The 23871-nt window shown below is 43.1% G+C and overlaps 1 protein-coding gene across 2 annotated transcripts in view; it reads right to left on the reverse strand.

The window, feature by feature from the left end:
- ARHGAP10 (Rho GTPase activating protein 10) overlaps positions 1-23871 on the reverse strand; it is a 337729-nt gene that overhangs the window by 232705 nt on the left and 81153 nt on the right. For both annotated transcript variants that reach the window (XM_082605670.1, XM_082605669.1), the window contains exons 2-3: positions 20369-20464; positions 20234-20295 (exon numbers count right to left, since the gene is read on the reverse strand). In XM_082605670.1, the coding sequence (XP_082461796.1) occupies positions 20234-20295; positions 20369-20464 (158 nt within the window). The remainder of the gene's footprint in view (positions 1-20233; positions 20296-20368; positions 20465-23871) is intronic.

The following is a 23871-nucleotide window of genomic DNA, read 5'->3' on the forward strand; positions in this document are numbered from 1 at the left end:
CACTTCCCTTAGAACAGCATCATCTCCTAGGCATCCACATCTGGACCTAGCCTACTGGTGGTCCTGAATAAAACCACATATGATCGTCCATGGAGGCTGGATGAAGCAAGACAGGGGTTTAACTGTGTGAGCTGCAGAGAAATTAAAGAATGAATGAGATCTCAGCAATATCCATGGAGGGGAGGGAGAAAGGGCCAGACTGGAGTTGGTTTATAAATCAAAGGTGAGGACATTTGTGGGAGTGACCCTTCTTCAAAAGGACAGCCACAAAGGACAGAATCAAAAGAAGACAATGGGGCTTCCCTGGTGGCGCAGTGGTTGAGAGTCCGCCTGCCGACGCAGGGGACACGGGGTCGTGCCCCAGTCCAGGAAGATCCCACATGCCGCGGAGTGGCTGGGCCCGTGAGCCGTGGCCGCTAAGCCTGCGCGTCCGGAGCCTGTGCTCCGCAACGGGAGAGGCCACAACAGTGAGAGGCCCGCATACCGCAAAAACAAAAAAAAAAAAAAAGAGCCCATCAGCGTAACATGATGTGGTGTGCACAGTGTGGGTGAGAACAGGAAGCTGCCTGGGTGAGGGAAGACTTCCTGAGGGGATAATGCAGCCCTGAGCCTGAAACAGGGTACAGGAGTTCTCCAGGCCAAAGATAAGAGTAAAAGAAAGGCCCTCCATGAGAGAGGGGAAAACAGCATTTCCAGTGCACGGAAGTACCAACAATTCAGCATCACTAAAGCCCCTGAAGTAGTCAGGAGGCAGGGGAGGAGGTGGACGAGATCCGATGGGCTCCAGTGGCCATCAGAACAGGACCCAGAGATGCTCAGTCAGGGCTAGATGTGGGCATCAACAACATGGGTACACGAAGACCTTTTAAAATTCAAACCCTGAAACTCCATACTCTGGAGTAAACACCGTCATTCACAAAAGGACCAGGACACAAAGATTCCACATGAGCAATTTTATATTTGTCCTTCACTTGGAGAGTTTGATGCAATATTTGTCTGACTTCCAAGGGCTAGCACTAGTGAAGACAAAAAATATAAGGAGTTTCCACCTTACCATTGGCAGGTCAATAAGCCTATTTCCAAAACAAAGAAAACAGTAGTTGTGACAGGCACCATTATAATGCAATTCTTTAATAAAAAATGTTTTCTTTTTTTTAATTTTTTATTTAAAATTATCATTTTCCTTCTTTAAGAAAGTCTGATTATGTAATTTCTCAATTGAACCCTAGGCTTCTATTCAAGGACAAAATCATGAAGTAGCTGGTAAATGCTTCAGAGCAAGGCAATGTAGACTGAACAACAAAGATGGTTTTCTTCTTTTTCTCAAAATGGAGACTCCATGAAATCTCAGTTCCTTTTATAAGTTCACAGAAGTGCTATATAATATTTGCTAGTAATAAGTGTATGGAAGTTTTCTAATGCCAAAACATGACTCTTCTTTCCCAGAGATAAATGCATACCAACTTTAGGGACTGCACCTAAAACTCTAAGACAATTTCTGGTGGGGAAAGTTTCCAAATTTGAAAGAGACAGCTACAGTAATAGTATGGAGAAGAGCTTTCAAATACTAACACATTAAAAAGCAATCAAATAATTTAGAGAGAAAGCAAATTTAGAATGTAATTTTTTTATAACCACACATATAAGACTATATAACTATATTTTTTCCCATAAAATACTTGAACCAGCCACAAAAAAAAAAAAGTCATAAGAAGCCTTGCTAATGCGCCTTGGAAAGAGTTTTGGATAGTCTTGTATCTACATGAACATAAAACATGTTAATGAATCAGTTGGTCCCACCTTAGAACAGGGGTCAGCCAACTTTTTCTACAGAAGGCCAGGTAGTAAATAATTTAGGCTTTGAGTCATACAGCCTCAGGTTCCAACTACTCAACTCTGCTATTTCAACACAAAAGCAGTCATACATAGTGTATCAATGAGTATAGCTGTGGTCCATCAAAATTTCATTTATAAAATAGGTGAGGTGGGTTTGGCCCATGGGCCATGGTTGACTCAGCCCTGCCTGAGAGAATTATCTTGAGAATCTCAGCATAAGATGTTCTTCTTACTCTTATATGTTTGTATATTTTTTTAAATGTACATTTGCAAGGCACCAAAAGTTGGGAGAGAAGGTTGAATGCTGCATGAGAGAATCACAGCTCAAGTACCTCTCGACCTAAAAAGAATTCAAAAGTGGTGCCACAGAATTTCCCTGAGATAAGCCATCAACCAGGTTTCAGCCTTGAAAGGCAAATGCTCAAGTGTAAAAGGTATCTTAACAACAGCTCATGGGAATTTAATAGTGGACTTTAACAGGGGCCGTAGCCCCTAAAAATTTGAGTTAACTGAAAGTTCAGCATGAACTAAAGTAGTTAAATTGTCCTAGAAGATAATGAACACATATATAGGTTACATATATTGTTCAAATCCAAACAAGGCAACCATACAACTGTGTCCTGTAAAATTAGAACCCATCTTGACAGTATGGTCACCATATTTTAAGAGAGACATTCTCTAACTGAGGCAAAGCAGGAATGTGAGATGAGAACGCTAAAAAAGTTTAGAAGGAACAGGTTTAAAAAAAAAAAAATCAGGGCTTCCCTGGTGGTGCAGTGGTTGAGAGTCCGCCTGCCGGTGCAGGGGACACGGGTTCGTGCCCCAGTCCAGGAAGATCCCACGTGCCACGGAGCGGCTGGGCCCGTGAGCCATGGCCGCTGAGCCTGCGCGTCCAGAGCCTGTGCTCCACAACGGGAGAGGCCACAACAGTGAGAGGCCCGTGTACCGCAAAAAAAAAAAAAAAAATCAGAGGCGTTTAATGAGATCGGGGAGGAAGAGAACATTTAGAGGGAAAATGATGAAAGCTGTCTTCAAATATTTAAAAGGGTACCACATGAGAGAAGGAAAAATCATTTTGATTTGCTTGAAAAGGACAAAACCAGGTCTAAGGAGGAGAAGCTACAGAGCAGGTTTGGGTTCGCCATCAAGAGGAATTCAGTACAAATTACAATGGACCCAGCAAGGTAATGTGACACCTCCCCACCCACCGCTCCTTCCATATCAACAAGTAGAAGCAAGTGACAGGGCGTCCAGAGACAGAGTCACAGATTCCTGCACGGAGAGGAAGTTGGCCAAGGAAACCTCTGAGGTCCTACCCATCTCTCTGGTTCTGGGATTCCACATGGGTTGGGAGAGGCAGAAACGCAAACGACATTTCAATGTTGCCGTATGATGGCAAACCACAGAATCCATCAAAACTTCACAATCCAAAGTAAAAGAACAAGCTTATTATATAACAGTCTGAAGGATTAGATTTTTCCCACTGGTAGAGTCTGAAACCCCTTTTTGTAAGACATTTGGATATGAGAGCTTAAATGTCTAAAAAGGAAAGAAAAGATAGGGTAATATCTTTACCTGCCCCTACAGTTTAAGCCAAAGCTGAGAATCTCTTGACAATACTAGCTGACCGGAAGAGAATCAGACTCTCCCAGGGCGGGGTGGGGTGGGACGCAAAACCACTGCCGGTACTTTAAATTTCCCTCACGTTTGAGATCAAAGGTTAAGTTCTGATATATTGATACATTCTAAAGAGAATGGGGCTTAGGACTAGAAACCCATATTCAGTTAAAAGGCAACAAAGGCAGAACTGCATCCTAGGACATCTTTAGTCATTTTTTTCAAGTCTCAGTCCAGGTCAGACAATGAATAAACCAGCAGAAGCACGACATCCTGCCTTCCTAATCACTCAGCACTAACAAGGACAGGCGGAGTCTAGTGAAACAGAAGGAATTATGTCCATTCCCCACGGCCCTCGTTATTTTAAGCCTGGATTCCATGTGTTCTTGACCCCAAAGGAATGCATAATCTGAGAGCAAAGGAGAATTTCCACAATTTTCTCCCATGACCATCCAGAGACTTCCCATTTCATTAGACTAAAGCGAAAACTCGACTTTCCAATTCCAACGTCAAGAACAGCAGCAAAGAAACCATTCAGCAAAGACATATTTCTTATTTTTCCTTGAAGCAGAACCTTGAGAAAGGATGTCAAGGAACCCTCATACATATCTGAACATAAGGAATATTTTTCCCAAACTTGTCCCTTAGGAAAAAAGGGACTTAGCCCTATATAATAATTCTTACACTCTCCTGAAGGAGTGCACTCCCCATTGTTTTGAAGAACAAAGAATTGTTTGAGGAATCTTAGCCTAAAATGGCCCCAATCACATCTAGTTTCAGCTGCTTAGAGCTCACAAACAGGTCTGGGTTACAAACACAAGGGGAAGCTAATAAATTTAAGAGATTTATTTATCATTCAAGAGATGACCTCAAATAGGGCCTCCCTGGTGGCGCAAGTGGTTGAGAGTCCGCCTGCCGATGCAGGGGATACGGGTTCGTGCCCCGGTCTGGGAGGATCCCATATGCCGCGGAGCGGCTGGGCCCGTGAGCCATGGCCGCTGGGCCTGCGCATCCGGAGCCTGTGCTCCGCAACGGGGGAGGCCACAACGGTGAGAGGCCCGCATACCGCAAAAAGAAAAAAAAAAAAAAAAAAAAAAAAAAAAAAAAAAAAAAAAGAGATGACCTCAAATAAGTCAGTAATATTACTGAACACTTTTAAATGGTCAGTAATATCATAAAAAATGCTCTAAAAAAACAAGCTAAGTAGTTGCATTAAGAAAGTCATGAATGTACATATATGTATAACTGAATCACTTTGCTGTACAGCAGAAATTAACACAACGTTGTAAATCAACTAGACTTCAATAAAGTAAATTTTTTAAAAAAGAAAGTCATAAAAATACATCTCAGGGATAATTTTTTTTAAGTAAGACTGTCCAAATGTGCTCTAAGGCGGTACCTGTGACTTGAGATAAAATTGCCAATGAAAGCATCAGAAAAATATTTTAAAAGGGGCTGAATCTCAAAGAACTCAGACGGATGTGGCCACAAGGAAAGCTGTGCTGAAAAATTCTGAATGTGTCCATGATAAACACACTAATGTCAAAGTCGTCAAGAGTTGGAATAACTTTTTCATGAAATAAATGGGGAAAATATTCCTGAAGTATACATTGATAATTTAATTTTTAAATACTGACACACATTTAATCAACTAAATAATGAAAATACACATCTGATTATCTAGCAGACACATAAATGCATACCTAGAAGTGTGTAAGTTCAAGCTATCCAAAAACTTTTTGTTTAATCTTTTCATGGGAAAATGGTGTTGCCTTACAATCAGGCATAGACATTATAGGTCGTGTATATCTGCCCTTTTGGCTACCTGGTAGTTGAAACCCCTTCCTATGTTTGAGGAATTCTCCTCCCAGATAGGGCAAAAGCCACCTTCTACTATAAAAGCTGAAAATCACAGACACTTGCTTTCCCTGCCATCTTGCATGAGGTCCTGGCACCTGGCCAGAGTTCCACTAATCAGATGCTCCCACTCAAGAATTTGATTTGGAAGCTAGTGCTTAAAAAAAAACAGTGAACAGAGATTCTGGTGGGTGGTAGCAACGATTCCTTCCAGATGCAGCAGTTCCACCAACCACCACCAGGGGCAGTGTGTATTGTTCTACACACCTGGTGGCAACAGTGGTGACTGTCTCCTCCAAGACCAGCTCTGCAGTGCGACTCTCAGCATCATTCCCGGTTCCCAAACACTGATAAAGATACTGTAAGCTACCTAATCTTCTTTAATAAACTCCCGTTCTGTTCAGACCATGCAACTGAGAATCCAGATTAATATTTTTAAATTTCGGAACCTTAAACAATCTTGTCACACTGATTTCAGTACTATCCTTCTCAGTAGTCCTAAACAAGATTTTTCTCCTGATTAAAGCAATTCACTTTAATTAATGAGATTACTCCCCATCCACATGCATCCTTTGCTACCTTTTTCTCCATCTAACCAGTCTCTCCCTGTGCTATACCTTCCCCCATCAATCTAGGCTCAAATCTTAAAGGGAAATTTAAATGAAGAATAGAGTCCTCCCACTTTTTTTTTTAAAAGGCTCTAATGTTGGTAAAAAATGAAAAAGTTTCACAATTGGTTTTTCCTAAAAGAACCCTGCTGCAGGGACAAATAGAAGGCCAACATTTTCTCACTTGGCCTTTGTCCTAACTAGTTCTATTTTTAGACCATCGGAAAAATAATTCTCTTTTGTTGCCTGCATATTCTCAACTATAAAGAAGGAGAATACCTGCTCTCTGTCTACTTAACACAACTTAGTAAAACAAAGAAGAGGATATCATGCTAGAAGCCATTTTAACTTCAAAATAAATAATGATATTTATTTTTGGATGGATGATATTTTATTTTTAAGCACAGCACAGGCTACGCTGATCCCTCCTGGTAGAAAAAAAATTAATGTACAAATGAAATTAAATTTTATAGTGCTAATAACTCAAACTCACAAGAACTGGAGAGCGTCTTAATGAACCTGTACACAAAGCTCTAACTAGGACACAGGTGCAGAGGGACTGCACATTAATTCTGCAGAGTTTACACCTGAAAATTAGGAGCCAATTAATATGAAATGGCTCCTTGAATGTCTGATTCTTTCAGACCAAGGCAATTTCACTGAAAAGCCTAGGAACCATAATTTGTAAAATACTGACATATAGTCCAGATTCATGACTTCACTTACCACACTTATGCTTTCATTCAGACACTCCAAGAATAAAAACTCCCGAGTTTCTATCAACTTTCAATCCTAAACTCTGAATAGCTTGACACCTAACAAAACAAGAGGATTTGAGCTCAAGGTCTGACAACTTCTACTCTGAGTTAATTCCCTCGAGGTTTGGCCATGACCTAGCTCTCAAAAAAAGATGTTAGGTCATTGTATCACAAAATTTTAAGATTCACTTAATGCCTATCTTCTACAAATATCTTGGCGTTCGCGGGGGGAGAGGGGAGCATCCGTTTTGAAGGACATTAATCGAAAAAAAGTACCAATTTTACTCAGATTATTTAAATCAAACAGACCCCACCAGTAAAGGTTTTTGGCATTGTTTTAAATCATACTTAGGAAAAATCGAGAATCTTCAAGCAAAAGCTATTGGGTTTATTAGGAGTGAGTTAACCTAATAAGGATGTGCGGATATTTAACCTTGAGCCTCATTTCCTCTGTGCCTGAGGGACATAAAGACCTGGCTTGTATTTTTTAGACAAAATAAATACTTGGGCAGAACATCATGAGAAGGAATAAAACCCCACCGGAGTAAAAGATAAGCCTGTCAGAAAGCTGTAAAAGCAACATGAGAGAACTGGAAATTTGGTGGTTTTGTAGCTTTAAATAAGAAAATGTTAATTTCTGAGGTGAATGGTATTAACTCAGGGGCACAGGTAGAAATGGAACCTCCTGAATAAGAAGGCAATAAACTACTGAATCAAGAAAATATGAGACAAACTCTATTCAATACTCTATAATGGCCTACATGGGAAAAGAATTTTTAAAAAGTGGATATATGTATATGTATAACCGATTCACTCTGCTGTACACCTGAAACTAACACAACATTGTAAATCAACTATACTCCGATAAAAATTAAAAAGAAAGAAAATACAAGACAGACAGAGACAGAAGTAGAAAGGAGAGCTATTCAGAAGAGAACACCTACACTTCTGACCAACAACAAAGAGACGAGCTCTCCAGTGCTTCTGTGAGGCCTGGGCTCCTTGAGTGGCCAAGAGGGAAGAGGGAGGGCCTGCGGCAGAAAGGCCCTCGATAGCTCGTTCTGCTACGCAGCCACGTGCTAAGCACCTCATCCTGGAAGAGGGCCTAAGTCCTCACTGTATCCTCAGGGGCTAGAACCCTGCCCAGCTCATAATGGGCATTCAAACATATTTGTTTTATGAACAAAGTGGGATTCTCTCACAAATTTAGATAGTATAAAGAACAGCATTTCTGGATCAATGCAACATTTCCTGCTGCTGGTGATAAGTCACCGTAGTCACTGTGAAGGCCCACGTTGAGTCTCCTGTATGGACACGTTCTCTCTCCTTCAGAACAGTCTATGTCCGGATTAGACCAGGTCCTCTAAAAAGCAGACACCAAGACAGGGTTCGAAATACAAGAAATTTATTAGGGGAAACGTCTATGAGAGAAAAGGGAGAGGGAGCCAGGGGAGGCTGGAAGAGCCAAGCAATGCAGGTCTGGCCCCAGGGGAAGGAGACAAGGTGGGAGAAGGAAGGTGGGGTGGATGCATGTTAGACGGCAGTGCGGTTCTAGCAAAAGTCTGACCAGACCATCAGGGACTACTCGAGCCAAGGCTGCCTGTCAGAGGACTCCAGAGTCCCCAGGAATGAGCCTGCTTCAGTACCCCTGCTGTGCTCACTCACTGGCTGGGGGCAGACTTGGGACCCATGGCCTTCACACTAAAGCAGCGATGGAACCTTACAGCAGCTGGGCCCAATGGTCGATTCCACTCCCTGAAGTGGGAGGTCTCGGGGGTGCCTCATGGCTGCCACTGCTTCCAAGATCCATATTCTTTCCACTACACTATCATGGCCACTAGTCCTCCCCTGGACCTCTGACAATTCCCATCACCACTGCAGTACTGTGATTCATTAAATCTAACATGCCACTAATACTAAGACACTCTATGTTTTTACATACTATTAAAAAAATGCTGATGATGACATCTTCATTTACTATCTTAACTCTAAGAGCTTTTATATTTACCGAAAAAGCTCTTTTGGAAGTTAGATATATTTTCATCACATATCCCTCTTGTGTACACATTTTTAAAAAGACAATAAGCAAAATATATTTCAGATATTTCTAAAGCTTTTTCAGAGTCCAACTCTTCCAAATCACTTTTCAGCTCAGTCACCAATATCTGGTTTTCCCCACACATTTCTTCCTCTGTGCCATCAAGAATCTTGGAGCTGCATCGTTTCTTTCAGGGGTGCTCCACTACGGTATCTGGGATTTTCTTCCAAGATACTGGCACCCACTCTTTAGGTACTAATACTGGCACTCCCTTGACCCATCCAGAAGGTCTCAAGGGCAGGTCTTCCATCCACCATCGGGGTTCATAATTTCTTCCTTCAGCGGTCCTTAAGTGGTTTGTTGATTGAAGTAGTGAGGGGCTACAGCTGTCCAAACAGGCCAGGAGAATTAACCACCAAATTCACATTTCCTCCTGACTGCTGCCTGGGGGATACACATTCACCTCACCCATATTCGAAGGTGGAGGGGAGGGTATTAAATCTCGAGGAGCTAAAGGTAAGGACCAGGAGATAGGAGAAAGATTCTCTTCTCATCTCTGTCACTAACTTATTTTGTGATGTAAATCAAATCCCTCCACCTCACTGTTCCTGTTCCCGCCCCCCCCCCTTTTTTTTTCATTGAAGGGGTTAAAGCTAAGTTTCCCTAAGTTCCCCCTCAGCATTTTGTTTTAGGAGCCTAGGCCACACCTTTTGAGTATTTCACGACAGGATCTGAATGAAAATATTTTCCTCATGAAACTGTGGATTCAGCTGAACTAATTCCCACTAAGGGAACCAGGCCTCTGGATGAGAGCTGACTGAGCGGACTGGTTACATTCTGGTGCCCCCTGTTGGAGGTGGGGGAGTAAACAGCAGGAGCCCACGCCTGCTCTCACTCTTTCATGTCAGTATTGACTAGTTTCTGGCAAGAGCTAGCTGATTCCCCAGAAGCAGAGAAGAAGCCCAAGAGGCTGAAACACAGGAAACGTGAGTTTCAGTAGGGAAGGAGCATCTGACGATGACAAGGCTGCGAGGCCACAGATGACAGTGAGTCACCCATGGCGAGGACACTGAGTCAGGAGGCAAGGCCTCAAGCGAAAGGGTCAGCAAGGAGCCCAGGCCTCCTGCCTGTGACACGTGCACTCATGACAGAAGTCTGATTTGAGTTAGCCTTGATTGTAACCTCCAGAGGATTCTAGGTCAGAAAAAGATCCAACTCTCAAAAGGTGCATTCCTGAAGAACAGGTTTCACAATAACATCTGCATCTGACTGAATTATAATGAATTTACAAGAAAAACAGTGCTGTCAAGTTGTAAAGGTCAGTTCCAAGGAGAAAAGTTCTTCATGAATTTCCATCACTGACAGGGGGATGGTCCAGTGGTTAGGACTCCATGCTTTCACTGCTGTGGGCCCAGGTTTGATCTCTGGTCAGGGAACTAAGATCCCACAAGCTGCACGCAGCCAAAAAAAAAAAAAGGTTTAAAAAAAATTTAGAACACTGACAGTTTTTAAACTAAACTGAGAAATGTTTTTATAAGTTCAAGGGATATTCTTTCCCAGCTGAATGTGCCTGCCAAGAGAATTCTGCATAAAAAAAAAATGTGTCACTTTATCTGTAAAAGAACTGATTAAAGTAGGTTTGATATACCATATAATTAGATAACACTAAAGGCACAATCTTTCCAATGGCAGGTAATACCTTAGATACTCATCACACTATAGGAACTCGTAAGCAATGTTAAACACAAATTAAGGCACGTTAAAATTCCGAACAGCAGAAACCTGTTCCTTTATAATAAACTAATATAGTCCAAAACCCTTTGGAAACGACAAGTAAAAGCTTAGGGTCTTGAAGACTACTTTAACATCCTGGAAAGCATAAACTCATCAAAAAGCCATTTATAGTGTTTCCAACTTTCAGACAGATCTAGCTACAAGACTATGATGAAAGCCAGTGGAGATTTCACTCGCACCCTAGGTCAGTGGTTCTGCTTTCAGCAGGTTGCACAATAACCTGGAGGGCTTATTAAAACACAGCCTGATGGGCCCCACCCCAGAGTTCCTGATTCAGTAGGTCTCGGGTGGCGCCCAAGAAGTTGCATTTCTAGCAAGTTCCCAGGTGATGCTTCTGCTGCTAGTCCAGGGACGCAGCTCTGAGAACCACTGCCCTAGGGTGTACTAAAGAAAGAATATCATAAAAATTCCTCCCCAGAGATGAAAGATATTTAGTTCATTGTAACCAACAAATATTATTTTAAATAACACCATGAAGGACTTTTGAAATTTTAAAAGAGTCAGAGAAAGTTTGAAACAAAAATCAGTGTCAAGACCCCCAAAAGATATAGAAATCACTTAACCAAATGCTTCTGTAAGATCCTTGAGAAAATGAAAGAATGATGAGAAAGGAGTGAAGCAAATCAGACAAGCACTGAAGAAACACCCACTGTGTCTTGTCTGGAAGCATCTAAACTACAGTTAAGTCCCCTACACCCGAACCTTCAAGTTTCGAACTTTCAAAGATGCGAACGTGCGTTCCATCCACGTCAGGCGTGAATGAAATGGCAGCTTGCCCTCCGTCTCCTGTTGCTGACGACCCTTCAGCTCTACCCTCTCCCTCCTCCAGTCAGTAACTCTTCCTGCCCGTTCACTCCACGTTAACCCCTGGATGCCAGCTGTTGTACTGTACTACTGTACCTTCCAAGGTACTGTACTGTAAGATTAAAAATGTTTTATTGGGCTTCCCTGGTGGCGCAGTGGTTGAGAATCTGCCTGCCAATGCAGGGGACATGGGTTCGAGCCCTGGTCTGGGAAGATCCCACATGCCGCGGAGGAGCTGGCCCCGTGAGCCACAATTACTGAGCCTGCGCGTGTGGAGCCTGTGCTCCGCAACAAGAGAGGACTCGATAGTGACAGGCCCGCGCACCGCGATGAGGAGTGGCCCCCACTTGCCGCAACTAGAGAAAGCCCTCGCACAGACATGAAGACCCAACACAGCCAAAAATAAATAAATAAAAATTTTTTAAAAATGTTTTATTTTTTGTGTTTGTTTTTTATGCAATATTTGTGTGAAAAGTATCACAGTACAGTAATACTGTAATTAGTACTACAGTACAGTACTATATAGCCAACGATATTAGCTGGGTACCTAGGCTAACTCTGTTAGACTTACGAACGCACTCTCAGAACCGAACTCGGTTCGTATGTAGGGGACTTACTGTATTAACAAAAGCCTTCAGGATTCAGAAGCCTAGTGCTTTCGTTATCCGGACAGAAGCTCAAGGCCAATCACCCAGCAAGTGTTCCCTGGCCCAGTGTTTTCACAAGAGAGAAATCCGTTGTGGGGAAAAACATGGGGAAGAAAAAAAAAAGAAAGAGGTCTCAAAAGCCCAAAGAGTCTGTATACATAGGGCTTCCCTGGTGGCGCACTGGTTGGGAATCCGTCTGCCAATGCAGGGGACACGGGTTCGATCCCTGGTCCGGGAGGATCCCACATGCCACGGAGCAACTAAGCCCAAGTGCCACAACTACTGAGCCCGCATGCTGTAACTACTGAGGCCCACATGCCTGAGCCCGTGCTCCGCAACAGGGGAAGCCACCGAAATGAGAGGCCCGCACACCCCAACGAAGAGTAGCCCACCACAGCTAGGGAAAGCCCGCGCGCAGCAACGAAGACCCAACACAGCCAAAAGTAAATAATAAATAAATATATAGATTTTTTTAATGGTCCACATCAAAAACAAAAGTCCGTGTACACACAGGGTCTTCCTGATCAAGGGGGAGAAGCATGCAGCTGGGGGACAAGACGCCCCCCATGTCTGCTGGCCAGCTCAGTCACCCCCGGCCCCGTCTGGATGAGGAGGAGGCACCTTTTGTGCACCATCAGGCAGCGAGCTCTCCCTTCTCTCCCGGCGTCCCCTCCTCCCCTAAGCTTCCCTCCACCGCGGGGTCTCACGCAAATGCCCTGATGTGCCAGAACCTTCAGACACTGAGAGTCACGTTTCAGCAACAGACAAAAACTGAAAGACAGGATGACAGGATGCATGAAGAGAAGTAAATGCAACATGAAGGGCTTTCAAAAGAACACCATGAACACGACAGCACTATTTTAAAAGTCCTTAAATTCCTGGACAGCTGCCCACCTCAGATAAGTACAGCATGTCCTGCCACGCCAGGGAGAACATGTCCGGAATTCTGGCAGGGAAACACCGCACAGGACTTTCCTTGGAGGACACGCACGGAAGCGACACAGCCATCCTGGTCACTAACGGTGCCCGGCTCCCCACCTCTAGGTTGGCAATATTATCAGAAAAAATGACTCGCCTGAAAACACTGTCCTGAAAAAGGCAATATTGGCCTTTTCAAGGACACAGCACATCCATTCATAGAAATTTGACTTTCATGCATGGAGGGAACCACTGATTTCCTAGACTGGCCTTCTCTCTGCTTTCCAACACTTCATTTTAACAGCTACAGAGCTGGACACTAGTGGGGGACGGCAGGGCAGTGACATGCAAACAGAGTCCTCCTCCTTCGTTCTCAAATTCAATCCATTTTCCCTTAAGGAAGAAACTGGGGCTTCACCTCCATCTTTCCTTCCCTGGCTAACTCTGATGTGTCACCTCAGACCAGAAATGATGTCTCCAAAGCGCCTTCCCCGAATTCCCCCATAACTGTTATCACAATGCACGCTTTCAGCAATCTCCCCAACAGACAGCCCGCCACTCAAGGGGAGGAACGATGCCTTTGTCTCGATGGCACTTGGCACAGTGCTTGGCACAGTGTTTGCTGAACTATGCATATGTATCTAGCCTATTGAGGTAGAGAGGAGGCACGTGACCATATACAGCCAGTGGCTCAAGACCAACAAACAAGCACATCTTCCGAAGCGTGGAGCTTCCAGACTCATGTCTTTATACCTTAAAGCCCTAAGTCCTACATTTTAACATTTATTCAGGACATGGAAAGCTTTTTAAAAAATATCGGGCATTGATCTTTGCCTTCTAAAACACAGATTATAGAAAATTTTTAACATTTTAATGACAGCCTTAATTATAAATGTCTAATTATTATGCTGCACCATCATTTAATTTAGGACTTTGGGAAGTACTAATCACCTTTTTTTAATTGAAGTAGAGTTGATTTACAATGTTTTGTTGATTTCTGCTGTACAGAAAAGTGATTCAGTTATACATACATATACATTCTTTTTTATATTCTTTTCCATACTGGTTTATCTCAGGATAACTGAATATAGACCCCTGTGCTCTACAGCAGGACCTTGTTGTTTATCCATTCTATATATAATAGTTTGCACCTGCTAATCTCAAACTCCCGGTCCATTCCTCCCCCATCCCCCCAACCCACCCCAGCAACCACAATTCTGTTCTCTCTGTCCATGAGTCTGTTTCTGTTTGCATGGCTTTCAGGATCTTAGTTCCCCAATAAGGGATCGAACCTGTGCCCCTTGCAGTGCAAGTGCAGAGTACTAACCCCTGGACCACCAGGGAATTCCCATGTCATATTTTAGATTCCATATATAAGTGATATCATATGATATTTGTCTTTCTCTTTCTGACTTACTTCACTTAGTATGCTAATCTCTCATTCCATCCATGTTGCTGCAAATGGCATGATTTCATTCTTTTTTATGGCTGAGTAATATTCCAGTGTGTGTGTACGTACACATACATATACCACATCTTCCTTATCCATTCATCTGGATAGGTTGCTTCCATGCCTTAGCTATTGTAAATAGTGCTGCTATGAATATAGGGGTGCATGTATCTTTTTGAATTATAGTTTTGCCTGGATATATGCTCAGGAGGGGGACTGCTGGATCATATGGTCACTCTACTTTTCTGAGGAATCTCCAGACTGTTCTCCATAGTGGCAGCACCAGCTTACATTCCCACCAACAGTGTAGGAGGGTTCCCTTTTCTCCACACCCTCTCCAGCATTTGTTATTTGTAAACTTCTGAAAGATGGCCATTCTGATGAGTGTGAGGTGGTACCTCACTGTAGTTTTGATTTGCATTTCTCTAATGATTAGTGACGTTGAGCATATTTTCATGTGGCCACTGACTAATCACTTTTAAAGATTAAGTGACCACAAAGACTGTTAAACTCTTAGAACCAATCTTAGACGATTTCTACCTCTGTTTTACAGCTATCATTCTGCATGCCTTTTTTAACATGTGGCTTTTTTTTTTTTTTTTTTTTTTTTTTTTTGCGGTACGCGGGCTTCTCACTGTTGTGGCCTCTCCCACTGCGGAGCACAGGCTCTGGACGCGCAGGCTCAGCGGCCATGGCTCACAGGCCCAGCCGCTCCGTGGCACGTGGGATCTTCCCGGACCGGGGCACAAACCCGTGTCCCCTGCATCGGCAGGTGGCCTCCCAACCACTGCGCCACCAGGGAAGCCCAATATGTGGGCTTTTAACATGCTGCTACTCTGTGACAATTTTAAGGAAAACACGAGTTTTTAAAAGTTCTCAGAAAGCACTGCCATCCCACTTTAGCTCCTGAAAGGTCTTCCTTATCTCCTTGTCCCTGTGTTGGTGGGTATGAGCTTGTTAAGCTATACAAAGACCCCCCACAAGCCACGTCTCTGCCCCACAAACTCCAGTTCAAATACTCCTTCTTTCACAAAGCCTTTCCCAACCAGCACAGGCTTAGCTGCTCCCCTCTCCAGGCAACCACACCCTATACTTCTGTTTAGCACTTAGTATAACATATTTTAATTCACTTTTTACCAGTTACTCTCCAGGGCCACACTGGACACTTCTTGAGGGAGCTATCTTTTCTTATGCAAAAGTTTCAGGCTGGGGACTTCTCTGGTGGTGCAGTGGTTAAGAATCCGCCTGCCAATGCAGGGGACATGGGTTCGAGCCCTGGTCCGGGAAGATCCCACATGCCACGGAGCAACTAAGCCCATGTGCCACAACTACTGAGCCTGCACTCTAGAGCCCGAGAGCCACAACTACTGAGCCCATGAGCCACAACTACTGAAGCCCGCGTGCCTAGAGCCCGTTCTCCTCAACAAAGAGAAGCCACCGCAATGAGAAGCCCAAGCACCGCAACGAAGAGAAGCCCCCGCTCACCGCAACTAGAGAAAGCCCGCACACAGCAACGAAGACCCAATGCAGCCACAAAAAAAACCTTTCAGGCTTGTGTCGAGGAAATCATCAAAGATTTGTTGTCTACTAAGTGTTCAAAGCTATTTCATGAACCAAAAGTAGCCATACTGATGCCACGCAATTTTCATGGTTTAAAAGAAAAGTGATCACTGACTACCAAGATTAGACAGAAACACCCAAATAACGTCAATATGGGTTAAATGCCTTTTTTTCACTTTTGTTATTATTCATTTTATTATTATAACTCAATGATAACTCAGGAAGAGTGCTATTTTAAAGGTCTTTTAAAATGAATGGAAGAGTATCAGGAATTCCTGTCAAGGGGAAAAGGGAGAAAGAAAAACTTATAGATTAAATGGGACTTAGAAATTTATCAGTCAAACGCAATGTATTTGGATCCAGATTCAAACCAACTGTTAGGGGACGCAGGCATGAGGAGGAAACAAAATGTAAATGAATATCAGGGGAAAAAAATGAATAGGGCCTAATTCTTTGTAATCTCAAGGAATTATTATTATTTGTTTTTAGATGTGACAAGTATATTTTGGTCCATAAAGAGAGTTATCTTTGAGAGTTATGTACTGAAGTATTTATGGATGAAACGACGTAATACTGGGCTTTCTGTCAAAACAATGGCGGTGGGGTGGTGAGGAGTATAGGAGAAACAGGACTGGTTGTGTGGCAATGGTTATCAAAGGCGAATATTGAGCACATGTAGTTTAATTATATTTTCCTTTCTGTTTGCACATGCTCAAAATTTTCCAAACTAAAAAGTTAAACTAATAATTTTTTAAAAAGCATTAGGTGTCCTGTTAGTTCTGTGGTTGGTAGTAACTGCTCTCCACTGCTTTCTGCCTTTGGATGGTTTCCTGCTATCCGGCAGGAACTGCCATTCCCACAAATGGGTTGTAACATGCTGTCCCATTCCTTTCTGACGTTCGTGGCCTTATACAGACAACATCCTATTCCTACTTCTGCCCAGCACTGGACACCCAGCCCTGTCATCCACATTCTGCCTAAGACAGAGACCCCATCAACCCCCATCATAGCTGAAGATTAAATCAACAGGTCAGTTAACAACAGCTCTGAGAACCATGCTTTCTTTATCAGACAGCCTGGAGCTAAAACCACATTCCAGCCAACTCATCTCAAAGAGCAAGAAAGGGAAATACAGTCATCCCTCAGTATCCAGTGGGGACTGTTCCAGGATCCCCATGGACACCAAAATCCAAGGATGCTGAAGTCCCTTATATAAAATGGCATGGTATTTGCATATAACCTATGCACACCCTCCTATATACTTTAAATCATCTCTAGATGATTCACAATATGTAATACAGGCAGACAGACCTCAGAGATATTGCAGGTTCAATTCCAGATCACTGCAATAATGCGAATGTCGCAGTAAAGCGAGTCACACATATTTTGTGATTTCCCAGTATATACAAGTTATGTCTTCACTGTGCTGTGATTCATTAAGTATGCAATAATAGCCTTATATCTTTAAAAAACAAGGTACATACCTTAATTTAAAAAAATACTTTATTGCTAAAAAATGCAAACCATCAGCTGAGCCTTCAGTGAGTTGTGATTTCTTTGCCATAGTACCGTTAAAGATCACTGATCACAGACCACCATAACAAATATAATAATAATAATGACAAAGTTTGAACTATAACAAGAACTATCAAAATGTGACAGAGACAAAAAGTGAGCAAATGCTACTGGAAAAATGGTGCCTGAAGACTTGCTTGACACAGGGTTGCCACAAACCTTCAATATATGAAAAAAACAGCATCTGCGAAGCACAATAAAGTGAAGTGCAATAAAACAAGGTATGGAGGCTTCCCTGGTGGTGCGGTGGTTAAGAATCCGCCTGCCAATGCAGAGGACACGGGTTCGAGCCCTGGACTGGGAAGATCCCACATGTCACGGAGCAACTAAGCGCATGCACCACAACTACTGAGCCTGTGCTCTAGAGTCCGCAAGCCACAACTACTGAAGCCCATGCGCCTAGAGCCCGTGCTCCACAACAAGAGAAGCCACCACAATGAGAAGTCCGCGCACCACGATGAAGAGTAGCCCCCCCTTGCTGCAACTAGAGAAAGCCCGCATGCAGCAATGAAGACCCAACACAGCCAAAAATAATTTTTAAAAAACTAAAAAAAACAAAACAAGGTATGCCTGTACAATGAAAATACTATGTAAATAGTTGTGAACACATTGTAAATGCTAGGTAAACAGTTGTCAGCACATGGTAAATTCAAGTTTTGCTTTTTGGAACTTTCTGGAATTTTTTTCAAATAGTTTTGACCTGCAGATGCAGAATCCGTGGATACAGAGGCCCAACTATAGAATATCACTCTGTGTTTCTGTAGAGCTAAACCCCAGCACCACACTGCCTGAAACTCTCTTCCCCCAGATACCAGGATGCCTTCACAGTTCTCCACTGGAAAGGCCTTCCTTCCCTCGCCACTCTAGATGTAATGGTGCCCTGGCTCCTTGCTCTTCTCAACTTCTATTTTTTTTTTTTTTTTTTTTGGCCATGCCACACGGCTTGTGGGCTCTTAGCTCCCGGATCAGGGATTGAACTTGGGCCCTCGGCAGTGAGAGCCCAGAGTCCTAACCACTGGACCCCCATGGAATTCCCTCAATTTCATTTTGTAGCACTTACTGCTACTTGACAATGTGTTATATATTTGTTCATTTATCACCTCCCCTTTCCAAAATGTAACCTCCGTGAGGGCAGGGGTTTTGCTTTGTTTGAGGCTGTGTGCTCAGATTCTAAACAGTAACTGAAACGTAAAAGGAGATCAAATACATATTTGCTGAATGCTCAGGATCCCAGGAAAATACAACTAAATATCAAGGAGGACTGAGAACAGAAAGTTGATACAATTAACATAAACTAAGAACACGCACTCCTACCACCCACACGTCCACACCCACTTCATGCAACAGAAGGTGACTTCATGGCACTGCTGTTATCCGCTCTCACATTTAGACTGCTCTAAACAGCTGAAAAATCTGTGACTATAGGAACACGTGAATAAGGGTTACGTGTGTCAGTTTGTGCCAGAAAAAAACTAGTGGGAGCACAGTACCTTCACGTGCACGCTTCGGTATTTACAATAGGCACAAATCATCTCAAAATTTAGGGTGCAGTGCGAATTACACTAGAGCTTTTAGAGGCCACTGGTCTCTGTCATGCTTAAGTCAAAAATCAGTGCTTTCCTCCTACTCCAATTCTACCAGCTAGAAATCCCCACCAGCCACCAGCCACCAGCCAGATTGCAGCAACATCTAGGAAGCTGGCCACGCTGGCAGGTGGCCCAGGGTGTCTGGTTGTGGCCGGACCGGGCTCTATCCCTCAGCTGCCATGCGATCTCGGGCAAGGTGTTGCACCTCCATTTCCTCATTTGTCAATTAGGGGTCAATCACAGAGTCTATTTCATAAGGCTGATGTGAGAATTAAATGACTTAAACGTAGGTAAACAGTTTAGACCAGTACCAGGCACAGAGTAAAGGTTAATTATCTTAGCTGCCATGTTCAATATTATTACCACCACATCTGAACCCCCTCATACAGGTACACTTCAACATAATCCTAGGTAGTACTCGTTCTCAAGAACATAGAAAAAATAGATGGTCATTTTTTTTAAACCTGAAAAAACTGGTGAAAATAGATAGCGTGTCATAACCCAATGGCGAGTCTGCTGTAAATCTTTGTTGAATGAATATCAGGAGAGAAATACAAAGTTTTAAGAAAGGTGGGTAAATATTATTCAATACCCTCAAAACTCATGTTAAATAAGATCTACTCAATGCACTCAGCATAGCATCCGGCACATGGAAAGCACTCAACAGAGGGTAGCTCTTATTCACTACTACTGTGATCATGTATCTCAAGGCAAAGTGGGATTTTAAAGACTTCCAGGTTCGAGCTCTCTTCCTCTCCACACAGCCTAGAAATCCACAGAAGACTGAGGCAAGCTCCAACTGTGCCCTGCTGTCCTCTCCATGAGATTTTCTGCTTTTGTCTTCTTAACATATTAAGATTCTGCATGAGACTCGATTTAAATGCAACTGCTCCAGGGCTAACAAAAATCTAGAAAGCACTGATATACTTCAACACAGTATTTTACAGATGAAGACACAGGGCCTTGGTCTAGAGGTCCAGCAACTTATCCAAGATCGTCACCATGGTCGGCACCCCCGGGGAACTAGAAATCCAGGCTCCCCAAACCTCATCTGGGGATCTTTCCATTACTGTGCACTATTCATCCACGGACAAATGCACCAAAACTTCTACCAGAACCACCTCCTAAACCCAGACTTCCACCCCACTTAAAGATGGACTTGTTATTTTACACCTCACCACTCACCATAATTTCTCTCTGCTCTTCCAGATTCTTCAGAAAGTTAGAAAATTCACGTAACGAAGCGTCTGTAAAAAGAAAGGAATGATTATTTCATGGCCAAAGCAAAGGAAAGCCAACCAAAGCCCGGTCTTTACGCACCTATGCAGCGTTCATCATCAGTCTCTGCATCGCCGATAAACTCAAATTTGAAGTCTCTGAGTGAATGAGCAAACTTCCGCTGGGCTGCCGAAAGACCTGGAAAGAAAGACGGAGTGATTACTTGGGTCCCTGTTTCAGGTCAAGGCTTCGCAGGAATTGATTCCTCCTCAGATGGCAGAGCTGTAGAGCTCTCCTCCACGTGAGCTGTGAGGAGACACAACCCAACTCCTCAGCCAAGGGGCCCATCATCCCACCCGGGCACTCTCTGGTGGCTTGTCTTCTATGCTAATGCTCTGGGATGGAGCAGGTGCAGGAGAAATATATATATATATATATATATATATATTGTTCCCGGGAGCACTTTCCCTTTCTCTACTCACTCAGGTCAGAACTTCCCAGATGCAAAAGTTCTGGCTATGATTAGGGGCACACACACCTGATAGTATCTCCCAGGGCTGGATGAGATCCAGCTGGCTGCCAGCGTTTCAAATATTAAGGGTCTCAAAGCTCAAAGTCAGCCAGCCAGATGCCCTTAACTGATGGTCCAACTCCAGCCAGAGAAAGCCAGAAGATTCAAAGAGTGTTCATAGTAAACAGCAGCGGGAAGGGAAACCAAAGGCCACGCTTAAGGGGCAGAAAGAATTCATTCTGCAAAAGACCTACAGGTCCTCATTTTTTTTTCTTTTTATTGTCGAGTCATAGAAAATAGTGGAAAACCCTGCTTCTACAACAGGCTAACAGTTATTTTATGGGCCATGCACCATGCTAGAGAATAGGTGTATTTTTAACTTTACTCAATACTCTTGAGAGATATATAAAATAAAGATTATCTCTATTTTACCGTGGAGTGCCAAAGCTCCGAGATATTAAATAACTGGCACAAAGTCACACAGGTACTACATCAGCAAAGGTCTGATCTATTCCAGAGCCATTTGTCCAAAACCCATGCCCTCACCAGGGTACAATTCTGCCTCTGTTCTAAAGCACTTTCAAAGAAGGCTGCTTCCCGACTCCTGCACCCTGTATGGATCCAGGCTCACTACAATGAATACTGACAGACTGTGTTAAAGTAAAACTTCACGTCAAGCAAACTGAAAAGTTGAAAAAAACAAAACACAATCCATAATTGCTGATAAGAGTATTCAAAAAAATAAATATGAACAAAAGAGAAGCACACAGTATGAATGCTGAGGGCTGTTTTGAATAAGTTGGTAAGATAGTAGGAGCACCAATCTTCTCTTTTTTAGTCGTTGTATTATAGCTGACAAGGAATGAAAGCAAAAAATTATTTTTACATTGGAAAATGCTCTTTTTTTTTTAACCAACTCTTTTTTTTTTTTTTTTTTTTTTTGCGGTACGCGGGCCTCTCACTGTTGTGGCCTCTCCCATTGTGGAGCACAGGCTCCGGACGCGCAGGCCCAGAGGCATGGCTCCCGGGCCCAGCCGCTCCGCAGCATGTGGGATCTTCTCGGACCGGGGCACAAACCCGTGTCCCCTGCATTGGCAGGCGGACTCTCAACCACTGCACCACCAGGGAAGCTCTTTAACCAACTCTTGACCTCCAATCATTAAGTACAATGGTTCCCCAATGCCCTCCTCGACAAGCTTCTTAAACTTTCTAATCATGCTCACCAGCTCTTTCAGCTGCTGTCGTGGTCTGGTTTCATGTTTTACTTTTTCTTAACAGACTCTATTTTGGAGTAGTTTTAGGTTCACAGCAAAGCTGGGCACAAGGTACAGAGATTTCCCCTAGACTCCCTGCCCGGACACATGCATATCTTCCCCCATTATGAACATCCTCCACTGTCACAGTTTTTGAAACTTCATTCTTCCAAAGCTAAACCAGAAACGTTTCAGAAGATGATACAGGATTGTAATTTCTTACCCTTGGAGTAGAGAAGAAAAGCAAAACCATAATGTAAAATGTGATGGATTGCAAGCATGGTCTGAATTCTCCACCCCTCCTTTGTAGGAGCTTCTCTTTTCAATGGGACTCTGCAGCTCCTCGGGTAAAAGGTAGCGTCTATTTTCCCACCCCTTGAATCCGGGCTGGTTTTGCAGCCAAAGAACGTGGTAGAAGTGACACTGTGCTAATTCAGAGCCTCTAGCTCTAGAACCTTTGCACGCCCACGCTCCACTCCCTTGGAAGCCTCTGGTGTCCACGTGATCAAGCCCACACTAGCCTGCTGGGTGATGAAAGACATGTCACCCAGGCCCCCTACCTATTGCCCCATCGGTCAGACATCCCACCCTCAGAAGCAGAGCTTCCCGCCATGCAGGAAGCAGTCCAGATGAGACCATACTGCCCAGTGAGCTGAGTCCAAACTGAAATAAATAAATGGCTGCTGTTTAGGCCACTAGAGGTGGGGGTGATTTGTTACAAAGCAATAAATAGACTAATATAGAAAGATTAAAAAATTTGACTGCATTAAAATTTTAAAGACATAAACAGAGTGAAGAAAAGCACACACCCCAAAGGTACAAATAACAGCTATGAATCACTGAGGTAAGGCAGAAAGGCCAATAAAAAATGGGGCAAAACACCTGAAAAGGCCCTTCACAGAAGGAAGTAAAGGAAATCCAAATGGCCCAAAACCACATGAAAAGGTGCTCAAAAACCATTAGTGATTAAAAAGGGAAAAGAAAACCTCAACATACCTCAATACACTCACGAGATTGGCAAAAATTAAGTCTGGCAACCTCAAGAGCTGGTGTATGTCGAGCAACAAAAATTCTCATATACTGCCAGCGAGGGTAAAAACTGGTATAATTCCCTTTTAAGTACTTGGGCATTTTCTAGTAAGTTTGATGATATCCTACAACTCCAAATTGACCTTCTAGGTAAATTCCCAAGATAAACTTTTGCACACGTGTACTTACAGACATGTACTTTCTAGAGCAGAACTGACCACAGCAATAGCCAAACATTGGAAAAGCAAATACCAATCAATAACCAACAAATGACTCAATTATACTATATTCATACGTTATAAAGTAAAAATAACAATACATCTATGTATCAACTCAGGTTAACCTCACAATTTGGAGAGAAAGAAGCAAGTCATGAAAGAATACACACGGTATGGCTCTTTCATATAAAGTTCAAAGCAAGCTATACTAACCCTGTGTTTGGATTGCACATATAGGTCACAAACTTACACAACAGCAAGTAAGTCATTATCTCAAAAGTCACACATGTTTACCACTGGAAGCAAGGAAGGGGGACAGTCAGACAGCTACAAGGGGATTAAAGGTATTTTAGTTGATAACCTAGTGGTGAGTCTACGGATATCTGCTTTATCTTTCTTCTTTAAAACATACGCTTGGTTCATATACTTCTGTACTTTCAACATAATTTCATGACTAAACAATAAAAATGTTTTAACCATAAAAAAGTAAAGCCTTGGGCTTCCCTGGTGGCGCAGTGGTTGAGAGTCCGCCTGCCAATGCAGGGGACACGGGTTCGTGCCCCGGTCCGGGAAGATCCCACATGCCGCGGAGCG

Source organism: Mesoplodon mirus, assembly GCF_964341445.2.
Source record: "Mesoplodon mirus genome assembly, chromosome: 2".
NCBI lineage: Eukaryota > Metazoa > Chordata > Mammalia > Artiodactyla > Ziphiidae > Mesoplodon > Mesoplodon mirus.